Here is a 24,706-nt window from a genome sequence, read left to right as displayed (position 1 = left end):
CCCAGCTAGCCCACCAACAAGGAGAAGACTCGAGCAGGGGTGGCCTTGGTCTGCCGGCCAGCTTGAAGAGGAACGTCAGCAGAGTGGGCTTGTGGGGTTGGGACTGCAGGCAGCCAACGACTGTGCCCATGTCACCGTGATGAAGTGTCTCTCCTGTGCACCCGGCTGTTAATTACAGATGCCAGTCTGCTAGCAAGATACACCAGGAGCTTCAGATGCGTGACTTCAGAATTCTTGGAGTGTCAGTGTTCACCTAATTTATTATCTACATGACAGTGCTCAGCACAACATGGGTTAGCAGCCTACTGCAGATAGGAACAGCTTTCACCCCTTACCGACTCCAAAAACCCTAATTAATTAGAGAAAAAAAGCCGATGGCTTAATTCAAGCAAAGAATGTAACATCAAACCAATTGTCCTTGGGGTTTTGGCTCCTTCATTACATTATACTTATCTCAAATTTCCTTTCAGCTGTAATCAGAAAAACAAGCGGCGAAACATAAAAATGTCGAGTTAAAGTGCAGCTTTGTAAATCAATTCAAAACATTGATCTTTAAGTAATGTACTTTCGATGATCTACTGTAAGAGCAATTAAGACCGGCTGCTCTGTAAAAAAGGAGGAGAAAAGAGTAATAAAAATAAGAGAGCAACAGGAAAACAGGGCTGCAGTGCAGCGTGACATGCTTCAGCCATCGTCTGCTCGGGTGGCAGGCCAGCCAGAGCATCGAGCCTCCCCTCTCCCACCCCTCCAGAAGTCGCAGGCAGCACAGGCAGCACCAGGGTCCGGCAGGCTCCCGACGCTCTCCTCTCTAACCTCCGGAGAGCCGATCCCCCGGGACAGGTAAGGCACCGCTCTCCCTGGAAGCTGCACTCGGGTTTTGTTCTCGACAAGCAGCACGGAAGGAGAGGAGCGCAGAACGCTGATCCCACGTTTCCAAACAACCTTGCGTTAATTCGGGAAGGAGGCACCGGGGCTGACTCCACCTGAGGCAGAAACCATGTCTCATGGTCGTGCTTGGCACTGGACCTTTAGAGACAGGAATGCTGCTAGGAAAGAAAAGCTCCCAGGCTTAAAAGAAGAAATAGAAAACAAACTGTATCTTCCAAAGATGAATAATCAGTGCCCATCGGGTCGTGTGCGTAACTGGAGCCCAACTCACACCATACAAAATACACACATAGTTTGGTTTGAATGTTAAATTTCTTTTCTTAAAATTGAATTATCTAGTACTAAAAGATATTGAGTGAAGTGAGAAGAGAGCAAGCAACCAACTATGCTGGCTCTGAGACTGCAGCCGTAAACCAAACCCCTCCGTGTCGGAGAGCAGTGAAGGTGGATGGTAACTGCTCTTATCAGAGGAGCCCTACGTCTGTGCTTTCCAGGAGCAGTTGTTCCACAGATCACTGAAATACTGATAGAATCATAGAATCATAGAATCACTGAGGTTGGAAAAGACCTCTAAGATCATCGAGTCCAACCGTCAACCCAACACCACCATGCCCACTAAACCATGTCCCTAAGTGCCTCATCTACTCGTCTTTTAAATACCTCCAGGGATGGGGACTCCACCACTTCCCTGGGCAGCCTGTCCCAATGTTTAACCACTCTTTCAGGAAAGAAATTTTTCCTCATGTCCAACCTAAACCTCCCCTGGCGCAACTTGAGGCCATTTCCTCTCGTCCTATCGCTTGTTACTTGGGAGAAGAGACCGACCCCACCTCGCTACAACCTCCTTTCAGGTGGTTGTAGAGAGCGATGAGGTCTCCCCTCAGCCTCCTTTTCTCCAGGCTAAACAACCCCAGTTCCCTCAGCCGCTCCTCATAAGACCTGTTCTCCAGACCCCTCACCAGCCTCGTTGCCCTTCTCTGGACACGCTAACACATGATGTTACTAGATGGAGAAAAGCTTCAGAGGTAAAGAGTAGCTTATATTCAGTCACCTGTGCAAAAGCCCTTTTTGGTGGTAGCTCCTACTCAGCAGCTACTGGGAACAAATAAAAAAATAGAAATTGAAGACATCCGTTGTACTTCTGTTCTGGGATGAGCTAAGCTAGGCAGAAGTCTACACCGTACTTCCCCAAACCAAGGTGGGACGAACCCCAGCACGTCTGACTGAAAACAGGCAGTTTACGGGCTCGGCTGTTAGTCGGGACAACAACGCTCAGGAAGCCTCGAAAAGCAGCTGCGGGCACAGCACCGCCCCTGCGTCACACCCACAGCGCATCTGCAGTCCCGCCTGGGGTTAACTGAGAAAATATCGTACGTATTCGAAAAAAAGCTTAGAGGACATAATTATACGGTATCACGATAAAATATTCACCGTGCAAGAATCCCTAAGGAGCACACAATAGAGCGATTATAGAAGCGACACACATTTTAAGCGATTTAACCCGCCCACCCTCCCGCCAGGCGTTTCTGAAGCTGGTGAAGGAGCACTCCGGCTCCAGCACGGATTTTTGATGAGTGCTGAGACTCGGGGAAGTTCTGGGGACCTAGAATAAAACGGCTTTTGCACTAGCAATGACGGAGAAATCCTGCCAGCCCCAGGCACCGCACGCTGATTTCAGCTGCAGGCAAAATGACAGAGAAGCTGAAACAGGACTTGACTTATATCGTGTTCTTTAAATTTTTTAGTAACATCAGCGTGCGGCTTGTCAAAACCAGATCCTGTCAAGCTATCTATCTTTTCTGGCACAATAATTTTAGTTGATAATTATAATAGTACTGGTATAGCAGACACGTTTAAGAGATCTGAGTCAGTCCGGCCCACATGAACTAAAAAACTCAAATGATATAAAATCACACGGTACCACTGAATGATTTTAAATCCCTCAGGTGATACATCTCAAAAGTAATTATAAATGTTGAAACAACATCAGACAGGTTTGTTTCTTACGATGGCTGTTCATGACCCTTTGCTAGCAAATGCCTACTTTCATTCCAAAAAGAAAATGAACCGTTGCTACTAAAGTCTACTAAAATCTGTATGACAATGCAAAGATGGGAAAACAGTAACGAACATTAAGGACTGATAACTGAACAGATTGATTAAGGTCTGCAGATAAGTTCAGTCTATTAAAGCAAACTAAATTTCACTGTAAGTAGATATATCGAGCAACTGAAAAAGTGAGCCCTATGCAATGAATGTCGAGCTCCATCCTCGGCAGCCTGAACTCGCACCAAAAGCTGACGGACAAACACAGAGGCCCGAGCTGGCAGGATGGTTCAGTGGACACGGGACTAGCAGGATCCCATGCCACGTGAAGGAGGAAAATGCTGGCCTGGAGAGCCTCTTACCACCGCCTTTAAGCACTGATGCTGCTGACACTGGGAAACTGTGATTAGACGTTCACCGTACGAGGGAGGTGTTTGCAAACTTGCAGAAGCTGTAAGAACAGTAAAGACTAGGCAATGCACCTTGGAGAAAGGAAGTAAACAATTTTACCTAGGTGGCTATGCAGAAGGCTAAAGGGTTATTAAGTCACAGCCAACAAATACCCACAGCAGGGACAGAAATTCAGTAGAAGTAGTTTTTTCAATCTAGCAAGCAAAGACGTAATAAAGATCCAGTTGCTGGAAATCAAGGACAGGCAAGATGAAAAGTAAGGTACGTCTATCACAACACTGAACGCAATTAACTACTGCAACTGCGTGGCAAAAAATGTGTTAGATTCTCCACTGCTGGAAATGCTTACATTGATATCAAATGTTTTTATAAGACATGAGCTCTACTTTAACCACAGTAACTGGACCTGAATTAGGACTAAATACAGGTATGACTCATGCCTTGGGCTTTTACAGGCTATCAGCAGTTATTACAGTAGTTTTCTAGCCCTACCATCAGTGAAATGAATTTTACGTGTTTGGGAGGTTTTGCCCCAAGACAGGACCGACACGGGGCGCAGTCGCGAGGCTGAAGGTGCACAGGAAACGTCCCGCAGGGCAGGCGGGCTGCCAGCTCCGGCCGAGGGCAGAGGCGCTTGGTTCTCACAATGGGAACAGCCTTCAGGGCCTCGCACGCCAAGATTAAAATGCACTGGCAGCAAACGAACAGGAAGCGCCTCAAATCGGGAGCTCCGCAGTTCAGCAGGAGTTGCGCTGGCCGAGTGACGTGCGGGCTGCAGACTGGAGCGGGACGGAGGGGTCCGGACGCCCGTGTGTGCACGGGGGCTGGCAGGATCTGTGCAGCCGTGCGTGCAGCGACACACTTCTCGTGCAGGGGGGCTGGCAGGATCCATGCAGCCGTGCAGGCACCAGCGCTCGCAGTAGGAATTGGTGCTGTGGGAGACGCAGGACAGTGCACCACCCGAACCGAGTACACGAAACCGGCGTTATCACTTTTCTTTTTTCTTTTGCTTTTCCTTCTCTTGGGCTTTACAGTGTTGATCAGGAGAGAAGATTCTGTTTAATGGATTTCAGCTTGCAGGTCAGAGTGATCTCAATCAATAATGAAGTGCTTCGACATATTGCCATTCTGTGCCAAAGCAGAGAGTCCTAAATAAGGTATTCAGTGTGTCACCTCCTCCTCCCATTAAATACACTGAGAGCTGCAGGTCTGCTGGTCACAGGCGGCTCTATTATACCCTACAAGTGATTGGTAATTAACAGGCAGTTAAAAACAACTGTTTGGAGCTTGGAAGCATTTTCAAATGCTCTGCCTCTCTACTGTGGGAGAAATAACTGTGGACAAACTCATAGCATGCATGTTTCTAACAATTGCCTTTAAACCGACATTCAAAACAAATGTAAAACAGACCAGGCAGAACAGGTCAGGGTGACCCAAAGAGCTTAAGAAAAAAAAAAAGGGGGGGGGGGCTATCAGTATTAGCATTAATTTTGTCAGTGTGTCCTGCAGAAGAAGGTTACACTGATGTATGTCTTCTCTTACTTAAGGAAATATCACCAGAAAAAAAGCACTTAACAGTAAGAGCATGCTTGTTTTGGATGGCATTACGAAGCCCTTCTGCTGGCTGTGGACCAGGGAGCTGGGTTTGGCTCCTCACCCCTGTCCCCCAGCTCAGGAGCCCAGCAATCCCATGGGCAGGGCGGTGGCAGCATCCCGGTCCTGACCCTCCCAGGCAGACAAGGGAAGGGTGCCAGAGGAGTCTCCCTGCTATGAACGGCCACCAGCGGCCACGAAAATGACTGTCATCAGGAACTCCTGCAAGAAGGCGTGCGGGCAGGCACGGCGCCGGGACAGGCTCCTCTGCCCTCACTCCCCCCCAGCTGGGCTGGATGACCGGGGCTGGGGGCAGAACCGGTGAAGCAGAGATGGAGATAGCCGCCTGGTAACTTCAGCACGCAAACTGCCTGCTTGGTCGCATCAGGTGGATTGGGCACCTCCCTGGTGCTCCGAAATTGCGGTGTGCCTTTGCACGTGCCCATACACATTGCTCCCAAAGTGCCGCAGCAGCAGCAGCACCCTGCCGTTTGCCAACAGCTTGCCTGCGACGGAGGGGGAGTGTTAAGTGAAGAGTGGTCAGAGCTAACGCACGGGGTTGATGTCACGAGGTTTTAGGACTGCATTACCTTTTGGGACGTTTGTTTTTTCTGCTTGCTACCAGGAGGAAAAGAGTGAGCTGCACGTCTCTGCATCACCCCCGTCCAAGAGCCGTGTCCCCACCGCGCTCAGATTTACTACCCGCTGCTGCGAAAGCAGAGGGGAGCAGGCTGGCTCCTGCCCTGCCGACTGAACGTGTTTGTTGGTACCTGAGCTGTAAGAACTGTTCTGGGGAGAAATAAAATTAAAACCACTGCTCCTCGATGAGCAATAAACCAGAACCATTTCGGTAGCAAGTTCTTCAAGACAACATTCCAGCAGTCCAGCAGCTCCGGGAGGCACTGCCCACCCCAGCAATGGTGAAAGTATTTAAACTAAAATGTTGGCACATGTAACTAGCCAGGGCTCCCCCACTTCCCTGCGCTGCCAGTGGCTTTCCTTTCTGTATCAGCCGTGGACTCCCCTCTGCTTCACTGTCAGAGGCCTTTTCATCATGGGTCAGGTCCATCAGCCCTGTTTTTCAGGGCATTTTCTTCTTCAGTCTCACATCAAATGAACTCAAAGATGAGCCACCCAGTGATCTACATTGTAGCTTCTAGATTTTGAGTAGAAAACGTCAGATTTTGGATACAGGCACTCTATCAAGTTTTGGCAGAGCTACAGGTTTTGGAACAGAGACAAACTGTAACAAGGATCTTTACCAGTGATACAGGAGCAACTTCCATTCAGCGAAGAAAAATACCGGGGCTGTAATTTTATAAAGAAAAATGCCACTTTCTGCCCAGGAAAAATAATCTTAAAATGGAAGTGCTCTGTTCAAAGAGGCTTTGGTGTGAGTGAGAATCCAGCTAACCCGGATGTTTACATCTTTTCAGATTAACAAGGTTTTAAATTAAGGAAAAGAATGTTTCCTGAAACGCAAACAAAAGTTTAATGAAATTCACAGTTGTGGTATTAGAAACCTGCAAATGTTTCCCGAAGCTCATTATGCTCCATCAGCCTCATTTTTTCAGACATTTACTGACTATTAATATGCCAAGTACATTCATTATCTGCAGGATTAGCCTGGCTGCCCCAGCCCGTCGCAAGGACCCAGGGGATATTATTCAGACAGTACCTCCGAGAGTCATCCCAGCTTCGTAGCACTTCCGCAGGCGGCAGGATGGGCAGTTTTTCCTTCTGAACTTGTCGATGGTGCAGTCATTCCGGCTGGCGCAGAGGTACTTCTGTTTACCTGCAAACATCAGAGGAAACGGCAGATGGGTGGTGGGTACCGATCAGACCAGGTTTACATGGAGAAATGGGCTCACGCTTTCTCAGTATCACCAGGGTCACCGGCATCGCTGGAGGAGAGGAGAGGAGAGGAGAGGAGAGGAGAGGAGAGGAGAGGAGAGGAGAGGAGAGGAGAGGAGAGGAGAGGAGAGGAGAGGAGAGGAGAGGAGAGGAGAGGAGAGGAGAGGAGAGGAGAGGAGAGGAGAGGAGAGGAGAGGAGAGGAGAGGAGAGGAGAGGAGAGGAGAGGAGAGGAGAGGAGAGGAGAGGAGAGGAGAAGAGAAGAGAAGAGAAGAGAAGAGGAGAGAAGAGAAGAGAAGAGAAGAGAAGAGGAGAGGAGAGGAGAAGAGAAGAGAAGAGAAGAGGAGAAGAGAAGAGAAGAGAAGAGAAGAGGAGAAGAGAAGAGAAGAGAAGAGAAGAGGAGAGAAGAGAAGAGAAGAGAAGAGAAGAGAAGAGAAGAGAAGAGGAGAGAAGAGAAGAGAAGAGAAGAGAAGACAAGACAAGACAAGACAAGACCAGACCAGACCAGACCATATCGGTGCTGGTTTCCCAGTTCACCCCCCAGCAGAAAATTTATGTTGGAAGTTGGTATCTTTTGGAAAAACAGCACAGTTCTTCCTCTGCTGCTACGGGAGTGGTTCATTGCCAGATATACTCGCTTTTTATGAGAGCTGGCTACCCGAAACGCAGAGCCGGTCACTTGCTGTTTCGCCAAACTTCAGCACCCCCTCTCTGCTCACCCTCCCCGCTGCCAGGCGGCACTGCTCCTCTTTACCCACACACGTCAGAGGCTTTTAGACCAAGATCTCCAAGGAGAAAAATCACTCTGCACTGTGCAGCACAGCAGAGATATAGTCAATAGATAGCAAATAAAAAGTAATGAAATATGGATAGTTTGGTTCTCATTTTTTAAATGTCATACATCTATTGCTTGGCTTTTTGCTGTAACAAGCTGTTTTTCTCTCAGAATGCCTTCAAAACACAGTGTGATCCCCCTGCCACAGCACTTACCTACAGTTTGCTGAATATAGTCTCCAGACAGTGGCCTTTCCTCTACAACCACGACTCTCTTTACAGTGCTTTTTGGGGCTGAATTATTTTTTGTGCCACCCATTAATACTAATTGGGTTTGCTGTCTGCAGGTTACAGACATCGGGGCTGGGGGGGAGCTGCCGCCCCACAGGCTCTGCCGCCATGGGTCTCGTGCCAGGCTGTCACCAGCCGCCCCGTCCCCTGGGCTGCACTCACAGCCAGCCAGGAGGAAACTGGGACCAGCGATTCCCTGTAAGGGAGACCCTGCGCAGCAGCAGGTTTAGGGGGGCTTGCAGAAATTTCAGAAGTTACTTATTGTCAGACTAACCGGTATCTTAGACTCACCTTTCCACTTGTTCAGAGAGCAGCCCTTAGAGCTCCAGATTTCAGCTCTTTTTTTTTTTTAATGCCTCATTTGCTAGACATGCCAAGAATGAACTTTCCTTCCTGACTCATCGTTTGTTTTCTTGTCAAGTCTAAACACATTTACTGGATCAGGATTTATCTGATGTTCTTCATACCGTTCCAGTCTCAGCAAATCATAGAGCTGTGCACCTCAGACTCTGCATAAGTAGCCTACATGGGAAATCACTCTATATCTGGCTTAACCTTCATTTATCATCCTGCAAGTGTTTGCTTTCTATATTCTTACATGAATAGTCCTTTGGAGTCATCAGAGATCCATTAAAAGGATGAGGTTGATTCTAACCGCTTAATGTACCAGTTTTGGCAAGAGATGCACTGATTTTGGTGCACTGATTTAACAGCTCCCTATCTCCCCCACACACGTCCACAACTTCTGAAGATACTAGAATCAGAAAAAGCAGCACATTTTTAGCAGCCCAGTATCACAGACGTCACCGGCTCAGCCTGTTGCTTCCCCATCGCCGTCCCTGCTCCAGAGAGCAGCTTTGTTTTCTGCCCTTGGGAGGGAGGAGCGCACCGAAGGTCCCACCGCTCCTCCCCGGCGCTGGCTGCCAGCAGCACACCGCTGCAGCTCCGCTGGCACCACCGGCCGCCAGCTGCAAAATCCCACCTGCAGCCTCTCATCACAGGGTGGCAGAAAAGTCGTTACAAGGCTTGGTTATAATCAACTCCTTCTCACACTGCCTGCGCATGGGACTATGCTAAAGACCTGCAAAAATACCAGACGTCTGAACTTCTTAGAATCGTCCCCATTAAAAGCTGATCATTACACCACTCCCAGTGCCTTAGCTGTTAAGACTGGAGACGTAATGGGCCAAGAGTGCATTGCCTGCAGCACGCGACATCTTGCTAAACCCCTTTAACACCGTTCTCATCAGCACTTCTCTTTTCATCCCCCTCCCTTTGCTCATTACCAGTGTTAAAGACACTTAGACAAGCCTCAGAAGCAGTGATTACACCAAATCCCAGAGAACACAAGCACCGTCCTCCCTTTTAACAGTTCATTGAGGAGGATGAGTAATAAACAACTTCAGCTGAAACTGGGTTACTTGGAGTTATTTTTGTGCTATGGGAAACAAGTGCCGAGGCCACACTCTCTCCACTTGACCTCTTTACGTGCATACATCAAACAAGAATGGACGCCCTGCTTTCCCAGGCATGGGCATGGAGAGCTGTAAGGTGATTTTGCTCTCCTTCCCCTCCAGCTGCACTGCAAGATTTCTGTCTCATGACAACGTCTGACCCTGGGATGCCCATCAAAACTATCGCAAGTATAAAATGGCTGGGGTTGGGCCTACCGGGGAGGCTGCAGCCCAGCCCACGGGGCCGACTCGGTCTCTGGCCGAGGCTGTCGGGCTGCCGCGAGCGGTGCTGCCCCGGAAGCATCCGCACAACCCTCCTGCTCTCCCCTCGCCCATCGGCTCCTGCTCCTTCCCTATCTCACCTCCCTAGTCTAAACTACAGCATTTTTGCAACGATAATAGCGCAAAATATTCAAAAAGGTCAAGCCTCTCCTGTGAATGGCTTTAGTAAGGGAAGGCGGCACAGTCACTGCCTCAGCCCCCCAAGGACACTTCAGGGTCAGGCACAGCCCTATCTAAATTCTCTTGCCAAGAGGAGGAACATCCACCATGCCCCAGCCCCCTCCTCTCCCCCAAGCTCCAGGCAGCATCCCGACATGTGGGCTCATCCCCCACCCTGCCCTGTCCCCCCAGGCACCCATGGGCACCCACGGGAGGGGAGCAGGGGGCGGATGAGATTTGGGAAGCAGGTTCAAGCCTTGCTCGACGAGGCAGCCGTGCTATTTCCCATTAGCTCCTCAGCAGCATCCGCCACCTCTGGCGCTGCTGGGAAGGGACACGGAGAGGGAGCGATCTCCTACCAGCCAAGACCAGGCAGGTGCCTCTGCACCTGCAGCCCTCCTGGATCACTGTGCACAAAATGGGCACATTAGAAGAGTCTCTACAACAACTTTACCTCCCTGCCGATGGGCTCGGATGAACGAAAGCTTTTAAGTTGCAGTCAACAACTCAGCCCACGGTCATGGTACAGTGATTTCGCTGAAATGGCAAGGGCCTGCTTCCTGGTTCACAAAATAAACTCTTTGGGGCAGAAACCGATTTTCTGTTAACTGTACATGCATAGTCTGGCACTGTTTATTTTAAGCTGTTAGCCATTAACAAAAAGGGAAACAAATGGTCATGCAATGGCTATTCATGAGTCTGCTTCTGCTCAGCATGAGAATAAGCCGCTTGCCCATCTTGTCCTAATTCCTAGGGATGTAGAGATTCTCCTTTTAATACCTGGAGAAACCCAGCACTCTCATCACTGCTATCCCCAGCTGTAGATACGGTCTGTGAAACGAATCCATGACCTGGGAGAGGGACCACACCATGTCACTGCCCCAGCGAAGCCTGGGGGGCTGGGGGGCTGCCAACGTCCTGAACCGCCTGCATTCGTCCCATCGACCGCAGAGAACCGTGACGGCTGGGACGCTCATCGCCTCCGGCATGGAACGACACACCGCCGGACCAAGCACCTCTGGTGGATACGCCAGCAGTAGCCGCTCCTCTGCTCCATTCGCACCGGCGTACGCCGTCCCTCCTCTCCAAGCTGGGAGCGTGCACTACTTGACAGGGACATGAACAGCTGTGTAACCAGAGCACAGCATGGGCGTATGGAGGAGAAGGTGCCACTGGCTGTAAATGCCCAGAGAACAAGGAAGGGTGGCTGGAATACAGATGGGTTCCACCTCTCTTAAGTAACTTCTCGTATACAGAGAATTGGTTTCAATTTCAGGATAATTTACCCTCTTCATTTAAGAACAAGCTGAGACATTTGCAATCAGCTGTTCTTTATGCACTGTTTTTGCTTTCATTGAGTTTAACACTGGAATTTTTTTTCTCTTTTTCTTTCCTGCAAACAATAGAGATGCTTTCTCACATTACTCCAAAGCAGAGGCTCTTGCTTTGCAAACCTGTATGTACAGGTCTAAACTTTAAACATACTCTCCTATTTTACCCAGTGGTCCTGCTCTTTGCAAAGCCAATCACCCAGACTCTTTACAATGGGGATGTTGCCAAGGCGTCAGCCTCAGATATAATTACCCAGTTAATGACACCGCAGATGTATGCCTAGAGAAGACCCCTCCTCTTCCCTGCTGATCCAGGTACTGTTTGACATGCATGTAGGTGAGAAGTGAAGTTACAAAGGTACTCAGTTCCCCTGTGCTATGTCAGACCAGCACAGGAATCCCAAGAGGTCAGTCTGTGCAACTGAGGCTCTTGCAGGCTGCTGTCGCTCCCCCCTTCACTGCACACCACGAATACGCTGCTGTACCACTGCCCCCTTCGCTGGCGACACCCCCGGTGGCTCGGGCTCCCTCCTGTGCCACCTCACACCAGGCAGAAAGATGCTTCTGCCACCACCGAGTCCTCCTGCTCATCACCTGGGACTGCAATGAACATCAGGAGCAGAGGGGAAGAGCAGTTCTCCAGTCTCGACTAAAAATAAAGATTTATGGAGAAAGATTAGTTGCTCAATCCAGAGAAGTTATTTAACTAAACGCCTGTTGCCACATGAGCTGTTGTGCCCAGAGTAGCTTTCTCTTCCAGAAAGCAAAGTAATCTATACAAATGTCTGGAGTAAGATTTATGGTTGTGAATGTGAAAACCCATTAAATGCCTTTTGGAAGAGAGATACGTCCTTGTATTTCAGGGCATAAACCAAGTTCTAACAGTTCGGGGATAAAGCCAAGCTTTCTGAGAAAGCAAATCCCCCAGGGTCTCATGTAACCACAGGGTCTCTAGTGCTCTTCTGTAAATCTCTGGTCCCCATCGCTGTCACCAGCTGGGCTATGGCAAGAGCTGAGCCTCCGGGTTTGGTGCTGGGACGGCTCTGAAGTTCCCACTTTATGCCCCCATTAGAAATAATCAGAGGGCACAGCTATAAAGCTCTCAGGAACCAACACTAAGCCACTATTAATAAACTATCTATCTTTGCAAAGTTGTTTTCTTAATAGTCACCTGTATTTACCAGAAGACTAAAGAAAACAAAAGGAAAGCATCCAGCCCCAGTGACACAGTGCAGGCTTCAGGCTTCAGCACCAGCTCCAGTTCTTCCTTCTCGGGGCAGCGACCTCAGCAGCCTGCGGTGGCTGGGACGGCAGGCTGGCTCTGTGGGAAGAGCAAGGGGGACGCTCTCCAGGGAACCAGAAACGATGGTCTGCAAGTGAAAACACTGGCTAGCCAGAGAAATGCAAGCATGGAAGTTACAGATGTTGGCGAACTAACAGCATGGGCAGGTAACAGCTCCGTACAGGAGACAATCTAGCAAGAAGCCTGGAGCAAACCAAGGCTAAATGATGAGCTTTAAAAGTAAACAACTATAGGACTGTGCAAACTGAAAAGGCTTTATTTTAAAGATGCTTAAATCCAGCAAGCAAAAATGTTTTAAATGCTCAGCTCTCTGGCAACAAGACAAAACCGTAATGTTTTAACTCTGGAGCCTGTTTGAAGACAAATTGTCTGCTTCAGACTCCAACCAATGTCATGTCTGACTGTTCACCGACTGATAGCTAGCTCGAGCGCAGGCTGAAGCAGCAAGCAGCTGCCAGTTAGCGGCACAGCGCGGAGAGCTGCCACCCCTCAGGGCACCCAGCGAAGCGGGTGCTGAAGTACCGGGTCACCCACAGAGAGGCACTGCTGCGCAGGGCTGGGGGGAGCTGGTCTGCGGGCGCCAAGGGGAGAGAAAAGCAATCCCACCTGGCAGGCAGCGCGGGAGACAGGCAGCAGGCTGTGCCAGGAGGGCCTGAGCTTTCAAAGGTCTGGTTATTCCACCTTCCGCTCTTCCCACGGATTTTTAAGGCCAATAATACCCAAAGGGTAGTGAGAAACCCACCACTGAAGCAGGAGCATCATGGTGCTGCAGCACCACGGAAGTCTTTTGCAGACCCGACTCTTTTGCACGCTGTCAGGTCAGCCACGAGAAGGAGAAGAAAGCATTTTAAAACGTGGTGGTCGTCTTTGAAAATGGTCCACTTTAACTTGTTGTCTTCTTGAAAACTGGCAAGAAACTGTCGAGTTGGCCCCGCGGCATTTCTCTGGTGCAAGGCTAATCCTCAGCAGGTCAGAATGTAGAACAATAATCCACATGGAGAGTGACTGAGAGTGACTGAAAGGGAATCAGAACAGACTGCACAGCAGTCTGGCTGTTAGCCCTCTAGGAAATTTGCCAAATACTGTGTTATTTTTTTCATTTAGCTCTCTGCTATTTAAAGGCAGTCCCATCAGGAATACAGCCTAAGGCATCCCAGTCCTGCGCTGCCAGGAACACTGCACAGAGGCAGCTCTGAACTGGCCAAGGTGGCCATCAGATCTCATGCAATCTTGGAGGGACGAGGAAAGTCTACCATTTTTCAGGGATGGATGCAGGGGACACAAAAATTAGTCCCTTCCTGGATGGGATGGGACAACAGGAACCCCTGGACTGCCAATTGGTTTGGAAGTGTGTTGTGTTCAAAACATTTTTCTGTTTCAGGGACAAGTGTGGTATCATGAGGACCAAACCCTACTGTCTTTAACTCATCCGAGCCATCCTAACCATGCGAAGTGATGCCCTGTCTGCTTGTCTCAAGAAAAAACAAAATCTGTGCTGCGGTGGATGCACTTTTTGTTTACCAAATCTTTGTTATTGTAGGAGAAAGAGGAATTAGAAGGAGGAGGAGTTCTCCTTTGCAGGCTGCGAGTGTGTCTGGCAGCAGAGGAGCAGGAGCACTTCTCGCTGGGGCAGCGAGCCCCAACCCTCTGGACCCCTCAAGCGCTTGGACACCAGAGCAGGGTGACAGAAAGGGAGAGACAAATGCCAGGTTTGATTACAAAAATGAGGCTGGCCATCTTGCAAGTGAGGAAGTCCACATCAGAGCTGAAGAATCTGCATATAACCTCAACATCTTGAGAGAGTCTATACATCAAGAGAGCTGACAGAAAGAGATCAGGAAAATATTCATATCTTTTCTGTTAACTCTTCCAGCATCTTTCTGGAAGAACTGGTTGGACTTGAGCTTGCAAAAAACCTCAAATCTGTCAAACATTTTATCAAAGCAGGAGTGATCTGCTCTACTGGAAACCACACGAATCCCTCAGTGTGTTTCAAAAGGGAAGAGGAATCAATGTCATAACTTTCTTTTTTTAAATCTTTTCCCTTTCTGATCCCTTAGAAGGCAGTGTATGTCTATAAAACCTTCTTCAATATCCCTGAATTACTGCCAAGTAAGTTCAGTATTATATTAGGCAAAGAATATGATAAAATAAAAACTACGTGTCTAGCTATTCTCCATTCCCTCCGAGGTGATCTGTTTGTGCTGCTCTTCAGTTCCCAGTCCATCGCTTCTCCTACCCGTCGGAGGCTGCTGGTTTAGACCAGTAACAGGAAGGTAACAGAGGCAGAAGAAAAGGTTTCTTTTCTCATCGGGGAAGCTTTCTGATCTGCTGTTGTAAAAAGTCTCCAAAGGTGACCTAAGGTTTTCAGAGAAGCATTTTATGGACTTTAAAACATGAGAACACACTGAAATATCAGCTTTCAATATCGCTTCTCAACTTTAAGACGGAAAGGTCTGGCTGGAAAATCACCAAGAGTTAGGATAGAAATCATCACCTACCACTACCCTGCATTCAGTATTTATAAAGGAGTCTGATTTATTGTCTCTTCCCCAAAGTAAAGACTCTATCCACGTACCTCAGCGTAACATAAGATGAAACCTCACAGCCAGGCAGGTCCGTCCCCCCCGCTGCCACTCCTCACTGCAGAGGCATTTCACTCCACAGTCTCGTCCAGGGGAAAAGCAAAGGGCTGCTGCTGCCCGATCCTAACGCAACCGAACACTTCTAACCCTCTGCGATACCTCGAGGCTTAAAAACTAAGAAGAGGCATAAATACCATTTAAATTAATGACATATCACAATCAGGAGAGGGAACAACACCACAGCATATGATTGGGAGCAGCGCAAGCAGCCCAGGCTGCCTCCTCTCCCCCAGCAGGCATCTCACATCCGCACGCCATGCAGGACGGGGCCCACCCTGGTGTAAGAGGAGGAGCACCGCTCCGGGACTCACCAGCTGACACGGGGTATTTCAGCAGCAGCTTATCTGACAGAGAGAGCCAAAACTCCACTTACTATAAATCAACAATAACTTGCTGACTTAAACAAGCATCTGTTATTTACTCTGGCTGCACAAGCCAATCCATTTGGCCTTATACAGAATTGGTGTATAGCAGAGACATATATCTGTAAATTATTTACTTGGGAAAAATATGCCAAACTTATTATCTATTAGTATTATTTGACTGTCCTATTATGGCAACAGGATGCTGTTGTCCTCTGTGGCACAGCCCCGATTCTTCCCTGAACTAGTGCTGGCAAGTTCAGTCCTGGCATGCATGATGAATGAGGAAAAATGCGACTCTGAAAACGTGCAGGATAATGCTAGAATTAATCTAGAAGCAGTGCTCTGACAACGGCAGGTGAGCAACCATCAGTTTGGGACCTCCGCTCGACAGAGGAGTGACGTAAGGCGCTCCCATCCCTGGGAGATGCCATGGCCTGTAACACCAATGGCCAACAGTGTGCCTGTGCATCAAATAAGAAGATGGAAGATTGATGATTTGTATTGGTTCATCACTCCAGCAAACAAGTCTGTTGTGTGATTTACAGGCACATTACATTACCGGACAGTTAGGCTTCCACAATGGAGTCTCTCACTCTGCTGCCAAGGAATCACGACTCTTAACTGCAGTTAGAAACCAGATGTTGCTGACCCACAGCCCAAGGAAACAGCTGGGCTAGGTCCTTCTACATGCTAATCACCAAGGAAAGATGGTGCAAAGACCTTGCTGTTGAGAGGAAACATCTGGGCTCACACTTATCTCTGGAGAGCCTGGCACTACAGAGCTGGACATGAAGGAGAGGTTGCTTTCTCAAAGGTTGGGGTGAAGGATCATGGACACCAAGGTCAGAGCACGGCTCTTGATGGACAGACAGTTCTGCTGCTTTGCAGGTATTGAGAGAAGTGACCCTCTGAAAGGGATGCAAGAGAGGAAAAGCATCCCCTAAATTTGGAGTTGTGGGTCTGAGATCGCAGGAGGGCTGATGGGAACTTAAAGCACCCTTGAGAGTCAAGAGGAGAAGCAGGAGCTGACTGCTAGGGGTCTCACTAGGTCACTAAGATAATCAGGCGTTGAAAAGGATTGTGTTTTGGCAAACTGGTTTGGCTACTTTTTGAGGGCAATCTGTAATGTGGAATGACAAACACAGGACAAAGAAGTCAATTTATCCTTGAATTTTCTCCTTTAGTAATTTAAGAGACCTTAGAAACCCACCACACTTTGTCCCCACCACTCTTTTTGCCTCAGTCCCCTTGGCTTGGCAGGCTCCCCAAAGCAAGGCTGCTTAACCTCTTTCAACAGGAGGAAAACATCATGATGCTGCAAATGCCTCCAGCACTTATATGTTAATGACTTGACTGCTGATGAGGGAACTTTTGTCAGTAGCATTTGACTCTCAGGCTACTTTGGTAGAGAAAGCCAACACTTGGAGGTGGGAGTGATTTTCCCTCCTCTCTCTGTATGCATTACCTTCAGCCGCCCGTTTGAAGAAGACTTTACAGCTACCACAAGTGAGGGCTCCATAGTGGCACCCAGATGCTTCATCTCCACAGATCAGGCAAGTCTTTTGAGGTGGAAAGTAATAGTCAATGGGCAAGACATGTTCACGACCAGTCTCCAACCTGCAGTGTAAAACAGAAAGAGAACAAGGGAAAAGGTCAGCAAATGAGGTTAGGATGAGCTATGGGTGAGCACAGCGGATGGCGCTTGGGAGAACGTTCATGGCAAAACTCAAAATTTCGGTGATGGGACAAGGCAAGCACTGATCAGAAAGGAGGCAAGCAATGACTAAGCCAAACCTCGCTCTGACCATGCAGAAGACCATGCTGGGGTGCTCTTCCTGACATTGCCCCTAGGTACAATATGTGACAATGTGTGACAAAGTACAGGCACGGTGACAGCACAGCCTAGAAAGAGAAGACAACTGGCACTGGCTGTTGCAGTGTTCATGTAATTTTGGCTTCAATAGAATCATAGAATCACTAAGGTTGGAAAAGACCTCTAAGATCATCGAGTCCAACCGTCGACCCAACACCACCATGCCCACTAAACCATGTCCCTAAGCACCACATCTACACGTCTTTTAAATACCTCCAGGGATGGGGACTCAACCACTTCCCTGGGCAGCCTGTTCCTATGTTTAACCACTCTTTCAGTAAAGAAATTTTTCCTCACATCCAATCTAAACCTCCCCTGGCACAACTTGAGGCCATTTCCTCTCATCCAGTCACTTGTTACTTGGGAGAAGAGACCGACACCCCCCTCGCTACAACCTCCTTTCAGGTGGTTGTAGAGAGCGATGAGGTCTCCCCTCAGCCTCCTCTTCTCCAGACTAAACAGTCCCAGTTCCCTCAGCCGCTCCTCATAAGACTTATTCTCCAGACCCTTCAATAGTGAGGCTTGTACATCAAAAAAGGACTCTGCATGCTCATTAAGCTACATGATCCCACTCCATTAAGGTCATTGTTGTCACTTCATTACAGATGAATTTATCCTTTTGATTCTTAATTTAAACAAATTAATTTTTCCTAAGCTATCAAACTCCCTTAAGCTATTCTTTTCTTCTTGCTTTTTTGTCTTGCTTGTTTTCTACCTATTCCCTCTTTCAATACCCAGCGACGGCTGGACTGAACCTTCTTCCAGGATGCCTTGCTCATCCACATGACTACTAAATCCAGCCAGAAGCCTCTAGTGAAAACATAAAACATTTGCTGTGAATGTGTCCCAGTAGACTCCTGTTTATACCCATCCCATGACTAAAGGCACTGCCTCTGCGTCTCCCAGTCACATGAGGTACATTGGGATAGTGCCACCGAGGTCCCTGCCCTGGGACGGCCCCATGGGCAGAGCACGGCGCTGCCAACCACCAAATGGCGAAAACAAACCTCAGAGCTAAAAATAAAGGTTGCAGAGTTTGCCATATAATAATTATGATTAAATGCTGGAAGCAGGTCAGTGTGGATTATGGAGCTTCATATTTTCCACTCGCCAGCTCAGGAGTCTGAAAGACCCATTTTGGGTTTTCACTCTGGGTAGCTGGAAACAAGGATGGGGACGGAAACCAGCTTTTAGCAGGGGCAGAGCACGGACTCCCACGAAGACCTGGAGCCATCTTTGCCTGTTGCTGCTTTCCCCAACCCCCAGTTTTGACATAACCTCTTCCAAGGTCTGCTGGGGAAGCACGAGGAGCCTCCTGCAGCCCGGGCTCAACCCAAGCAGGTGCCGAGCACAGTGAGAGGACTGTGACGGTGCCGGAGTGCTCAGTAAGCAGAGCTCTGCACCTCCACCCCTCCTACCGCTCCCTGGCCAGCACAGCCCGCAGCTTACATGGTGCTGCAAATGTGGGACCGGGTCTCCGCGAGCTGGGACCTCGTGGGAGGACTTCGCCCACAAGTGCCGCGCTGCACCGCGCTGCCCGCGCGCGCCAGGCTGACATAGTGCCAACCAGCCACATTAACCACAGCACGACACGCTCCGAGAGCCAGCCCTCCTCTCCGACCACGTATTCCTCACCCTTCCCTCCATCCGCATGCCCAAACCCTTTCCTCTTGGCTGGTACCCGTCCTGCCACCTCCCTCCTGACACACATTGCCACACACTTATTTGATCAGATCTATGGAGAAGCTGCTTTTTCAGAAGGCATGGCAGCAGGAGAGATGCTTATCAGAATCCCAAGTCAACACATGTCCAGGCAGTATGGGGAGCAATAGCACTTTAAGTTATTTGCTAAAACTGGCTTTTTGTCAAAACACCGGATGAGGCAATTAGTTTCTAACAGTCAGTAGGTCACTGCAACTTTTTGGTCAAAATCAGATCTGCTTTTGGTTTCTGGTATTGTTTGAATGCTTGCAGGCGAGCTCTTAGAAATCAAATTATATTAAGAGCGAATGTGACAGTGCCAGGACTTCTTGGGAAAAATCTTTATACTCAGAAAAGCCCCATTTGGGCTCACAGTGTGAATACACCCAAAACCCACTGAAACAGAAAATAGCCCTGGGAGAGACGGCAGCCAGCACCCATACGGTGAATCTTCTGAAAAGTCTTGCAACTTTTAGAAAAAGGGGTCAAACACCAACACAGACCCCAGGGCAAGGGAACACTGTCCTGTTTCTCAGTCCCTCTGCCCCAAACTGCCACCCATGGCCAGTGCCTCTCTGCGTCCCGCAGGTCCGCAGGCAGCTCTGCCCACCTGGGTACAACACAAGCAAGGGGACATCTCACACACCGAAAGAGCAGCTGGCAGCACCAAGGTTTAATTAAGGGAAGATATGCGTGTTGTCTGTGCTAATCACCAGCTTTTCCACTGGGGCTTCCATCTCTGTGGTAAGTTGTAATGCACGGCACTGCTACCTTGCACTTGTCGGGCTGAGGCTGCAGCAGGCACCGGAGCAGGCGGCCCCACGCAGTCCCCCACCTCTCCTCCACCTCTCCCACCCCTCTCCCATCCCTTTCCCACCCCTCTCCCACCTCCTCTCCCCCATCTCGTTTCACTACTCCTAAAATGCAGGGAGAACCTGCAACCTGCACTCGCACAAGCAGCAGTCCCAAGGTCATCGGGATTAAAGCTACTTATAGTGGAAGAGCTTAAAAAACAATCACTCTTAAGGAGAACTGTGGCAAGGACAACGATGGACTCACGTAGGGGCAGCTGCCTGGTTATCATCTTTTGCTCAGATATTTTAATTCTGGTAATAGGAGTAGCTTCTTTAGTCCAGACTATCCATTCCCTTTTGTTCCGCTTCCCAAGAGACATAAATTAAACTGAGGAGAGAGAGGTTTTAAGTGAGAAAAAGTGTTTCCTCAAGAACAGAGGAGGAACCAATATTTGACTGGTTTAAATCTTGCCATAGGCTGAAAAATCTTTCTGATGCAGACAGGACTTAAGGGACTGTTGCTGTTGTTATGTGAACAACTAGCCAGGATGCTTAATTTTAACCAAAGACTAACTCTGTTACCAGAGTACCGGTGCGGCTTGCCTTTCACACAGGTCAGGGCTCTTTGCTGAAGTACGGCTGTCTTTTCTAAGCCCCTCACACCTTGAGAGTAAAGCATGAAATGGGACAATTATTGGTGAGATCAAAACCCAGGCTCACCTCTCTCCTCTGATCTTGCTGTCAGTTGTGTCCTTCAAGAATGCTGCTATCTTCTATTCCTCATATGAGAGCTATGCAGATCCTACCAAAATTGTAGGTTAATAACTGGAGCAGCAATTTTATCCTCTGTTCTTAAGGCAAGAAACATTTTGAGCATTTTCACATCTTTTTAGCAGCAGCAATCAGAATCAGTGACTCATCCGTAGATGCTGCTCAACTATCCTTCCCTGACAATCTCAATTTCCAAGGCTTTTCTTGAATTACTGATTAAAGGAGGAGATACAGTCGGCTGCAACGTATCTGCCATAGTTAAGTCCTGATGCCACAAACATGGCCCTGCGTCGCCCTCCCCAGCATCCGCCCATCCTCCCGGCACAATCCCACTGTCCCATCCCCAGCAGGGGCCCAGGGCACCCCCCGCTTCCCCCGTGCCACGTCTGCACAAGCACCCTATACTGCACAGCCTTGGCACTCAGTTTGAGGTGCTACTGTAGAGCAGACACTACTAAGAAATAACCAGCAGCAGATATAAGAACTTTGCCAAAAATGCCTTATTTGTCCAGCAGTTTTTTAGATTCCAGCAGTACCAGACCCTTCCTCTAATGACCCGTTACCTTTTTTCTCCTCTCTATGCAACCAGAAATCTGAAAAGGGCTAATTTATCTTTTTCCATAAGGCCTTCCATACTGTGCTTTCCCTATTCTTTGCACTGTGTATTTCAGATAGGAAATGAGCAAAAGTGACTCTCACAGTAGCAGCTGTTGTGATGACAGAAGCAGGACCCCCAGAAGACCTTGGAGTATTTTTGAGGCTTAATTACTTAAAGCTGAAAACTGGGTTAGCAATTAAGGCTTGAGTGGCTTTTTAAACAGCTTTTTAAATAGCTGTTTCTCCATGAGAAGAGTTGTGCAAGTACAAATATACCTTCATGCAGGTGTGTATTTAGTGTACCTATATATGTGCACCCACCCACAAAGGGTGCTCAGCAGAGCGTCCCAGAGGCGCTCGGGCTCTCCCTGCAAACCCCTGTGTGCTCGGCCAATCTCACCCCCCGCTGCCCGTTTACTGATGGAAATCAGAGGGAGCTGGCAGACACTAAAGGTTAATCCTGGCTGTGAGACAGGCTCATCCCAGGTGTAACGCTCCTACCTTCGGGGTTTGCAGAGGGGAGCATTCAGCCCCAGCGCCCCTTCGCGTCAGGAGATTGATGTTTTGGCAGCAGCGGAGCGGCTCGGCTGCAGGCTGAGCCCCGCAGCACCAAGGCGATTTCCAGCCCACTCCTGCACCAAGGCAATTTCCAACCCACTCCTGCACCTTTACTACCAGCAGCCACTGCCCACAGAGCGGGAGGATTTGCCCAGGAACGCCCTTGATTTTAAAAAGATGCCAATTTGCCTTTTCTTTTTTATTTTTAGAGGAAAATTGTAAGAAAAACATAACTGAAAACATGGGCAACTCGGAGTGAGCTGTGATAATGCTACCTTTAATGATCTGTTTTCCAGTTTCTAAGAGACCTTTTAAGGGCGTTCTCAAAATATGTCAGTAATAACACTGCAATGAGCCAAAAAGATGGCTTACGGAGGCTGCAGGGGTGTGTGAACTGGCAGCTTTCTGGGCAGAGCCCCAGACACCCACTTGCACAGGGGTCCCAGCGACCAGCAGCGTTCGCAGCTCCTCCGCCCCTGCACAAGGGACAGGAGGGGTGGCTCAGCGGCAGGCTCACGGTGCACCGCTCAAAGCTTTCCTCCGAGCGGAAGTTTTTACTCTGTCGGTACCTGCTGATTGCACCCACCATCCCACAGAGCCACAGGAATACTGAGGTCTGACAAAAACAAGCACCGAGTGCGTTGCGGAGGGCTGCAGAATACATGACCGTAGTTTGCACAATATATGGCAAGTGTCACACTGCCTCAGAAACCCAAAGCAGGGAGATAGCGCGGCGCGGGCAGACACAACTGGTGCAGCAGTGACGTCGGGCAGAGATTCCAGCCCTGGCGCACGGCTTGAAGGCCAAGGTCAGGGCTGCTCACAAAGGAGCACGGTGGTTTTCAGGGGGGAGAAAAAACAACCTCAGTATCTCTCTTATGGCTATAGGGAGAATTTTACTGTCGTTTCAGAAGGGTTCTTTAAGGAAACGAATAGCGTCTGTTGAGCTCCTGCCACATGCAAATATTTTTGTAGAGTAGGAACTACAATTTTGCAATGCAAGCACTTTTTTGTCAATAGTTAATTTCACCAAACAGCCCAGATTTCACAACACACACAGAAAACCAAGGGCAATCATGGATAAGAGAAAAATCAACCACTTCTCATAACCCACAAAGAAAGTTTCCATCTCAGCAACAGACGGCACACGCTACCCAAAAGGAGCCAAGGCACAACTGCCCCCCCGCCCCCACTGCCCAGAACTTCCGACTCCTAAGACAGACCACAAAAAAGTATGTTTGCTGCTTTATCTGCATGCCTTCTGCAGTCCATGCCTACCTGCTCGAATAAGAGTAATTTGTTAAGCAATTCACCATGCTAATATAACACGATGCATATTCCTCACACTCCCTCTGTTTTCCACTACTCTGACATAACTGAACAAACACAATTTCCACCCCCTTCACTTTTAAATTTGACTATATTTTCCATCTTAAAATTACTCTAACAGTTGCAGCAGCACAATCCACCAGACTGAAGTGAAACATTGCAGCGTTGTTCTCGACACAGCTGTGCCCTGACGGCTGGCACAACCTCCTCACAGCATGAGCTCACTGCTTGAACTGCTCAGTGTCAGTGTTTGCACCAGCGGGCTTGGAACCCGCTCCGGGATTTAGCTGCCTTGTCCAGAAACATGTCTGCTAAAGCACAGTGCGGTGGATTTGCAAACACAGGGATTCAGCTGGACTGGCCTTCGGATAATCCCTAGGCGGGATCTGCCTGCCCACCCACGGCGGCTGCCATGCACCCCAGCTCATCCCGGCCCGACCAGCCATCAGCTGGGAATCCCCGGAGCAGAGCACTTTTGGTCACACACCTTGCCCTTTGGGGAAAGTGACTGGTGGTTTTGCACCTTTACAACGCTATATCTAAAAATCAGCCTGGCCATAATGCTCAAGAAGATGCTGAGCCATGAACTGAATAAGCACTTGCACACAAACTTGGATGACAGAACCCTGACCGGTCATTTCAAGTACTGTCATTTCTGAGATACTGTGATGTTTTCAGTAGTAAATGTTGCCTTTAAAATGGCATCATCTATGCATGACATTTTCAAATGCAGTATTAAAAATATAACTGGCTTCCCATCAATGGAGTTGCATGGCTCCTGCCTGGACAAAGGTCTGTGACTCACATCGAGGTGCAAGACCCACGTTTACCTAAGAGCACAACTGTTCACTTCAGGCACGAGTCTCACGTCCTCTTGCACAATCCCGTTCACTGCCACTGGCTTCAGCCAGAGCTGAACTGAATCTTCAATGCACAGTCACTAAGCCGCGCTGATTCAGATAATAAGGCCTGCATGGAAACTTTAAAGCATCCCATCTGTTAAAATGCTTTGAGCGATTTAATCTATAAACATGCAGCCTTGTACACTGCATTTATTTCCTTCTTTCTAAATAGCCTTGAATATGTTTCTAAACTGACCATGCCTTGTTTTCACGTATAACTGCTGGAGGCGGAGAGGCAAGATAGCACCTCCGAGAGAGCAGAGCACGGTGCATAGTGTGAACAACAGGGGCAGTCCGTGGCAAACACATACGGGAACTTGATCTTCATTGGATTTAAATAAACATTAGCAGATGACAACGGGTTTTCCAAACACCCCTGGCAGTGAGGGCAGGCAGAAGTAGCACGCCCTCAGGAGAAGGTCCTCCCAGCAACAGCCGCCAGAAGCAGCGGCGTGGGGCTCTCCAGCCGAGAACGGCAGCAGGCAGCAGCCCAGAGGCTGCCTCCCAGCCCAGGGGGCACAAATAACTTCAGCAAGCACAGCTGCACAAATCCATTCTCAAATCTCCCAGATTAAATTATCTTTTTTCTTCTCAAATGCTCTATTTACTTATTTTGACACTTTATTTTTCATGCATTGGGTCCCGGCCGCTGCTGAAGCCCCACCCCTACCCGCCCTGGCCCAGGCCAGCCCCACGGCTCTTTTTCCTTTTGCTTTCCTTTGCTGCACGAGAAGGCTGCTTCAGCCTGCAGCTGCACGGAAACCGGCTGCGGGCCCCCCCCCTGGGG

General features: G+C 49.0%; 1 protein-coding gene across 1 annotated transcript in view; it reads right to left on the bottom strand.

Moving 5' to 3' along the window:
* AR (androgen receptor) overlaps positions 1–24,706 on the bottom strand; it is a 58,138-nt gene that overhangs the window by 17,315 nt on the left and 16,117 nt on the right. The window contains exons 2-3 of the mRNA XM_009288090.2: positions 16,860–17,011; positions 6,617–6,733 (exon numbers count right to left, since the gene is read on the bottom strand). Of these exons, the coding sequence (XP_009286365.1) occupies positions 6,617–6,733; positions 16,860–17,011 (269 nt within the window). The remainder of the gene's footprint in view (positions 1–6,616; positions 6,734–16,859; positions 17,012–24,706) is intronic.

Source organism: Aptenodytes forsteri, unplaced genomic scaffold, assembly GCF_000699145.1.
Source record: "Aptenodytes forsteri isolate BGI_AS27 unplaced genomic scaffold, ASM69914v1 Scaffold72, whole genome shotgun sequence".
NCBI lineage: Eukaryota > Metazoa > Chordata > Aves > Sphenisciformes > Spheniscidae > Aptenodytes > Aptenodytes forsteri.
This window is presented reverse-complemented; position numbering and strand designations above follow the sequence as displayed.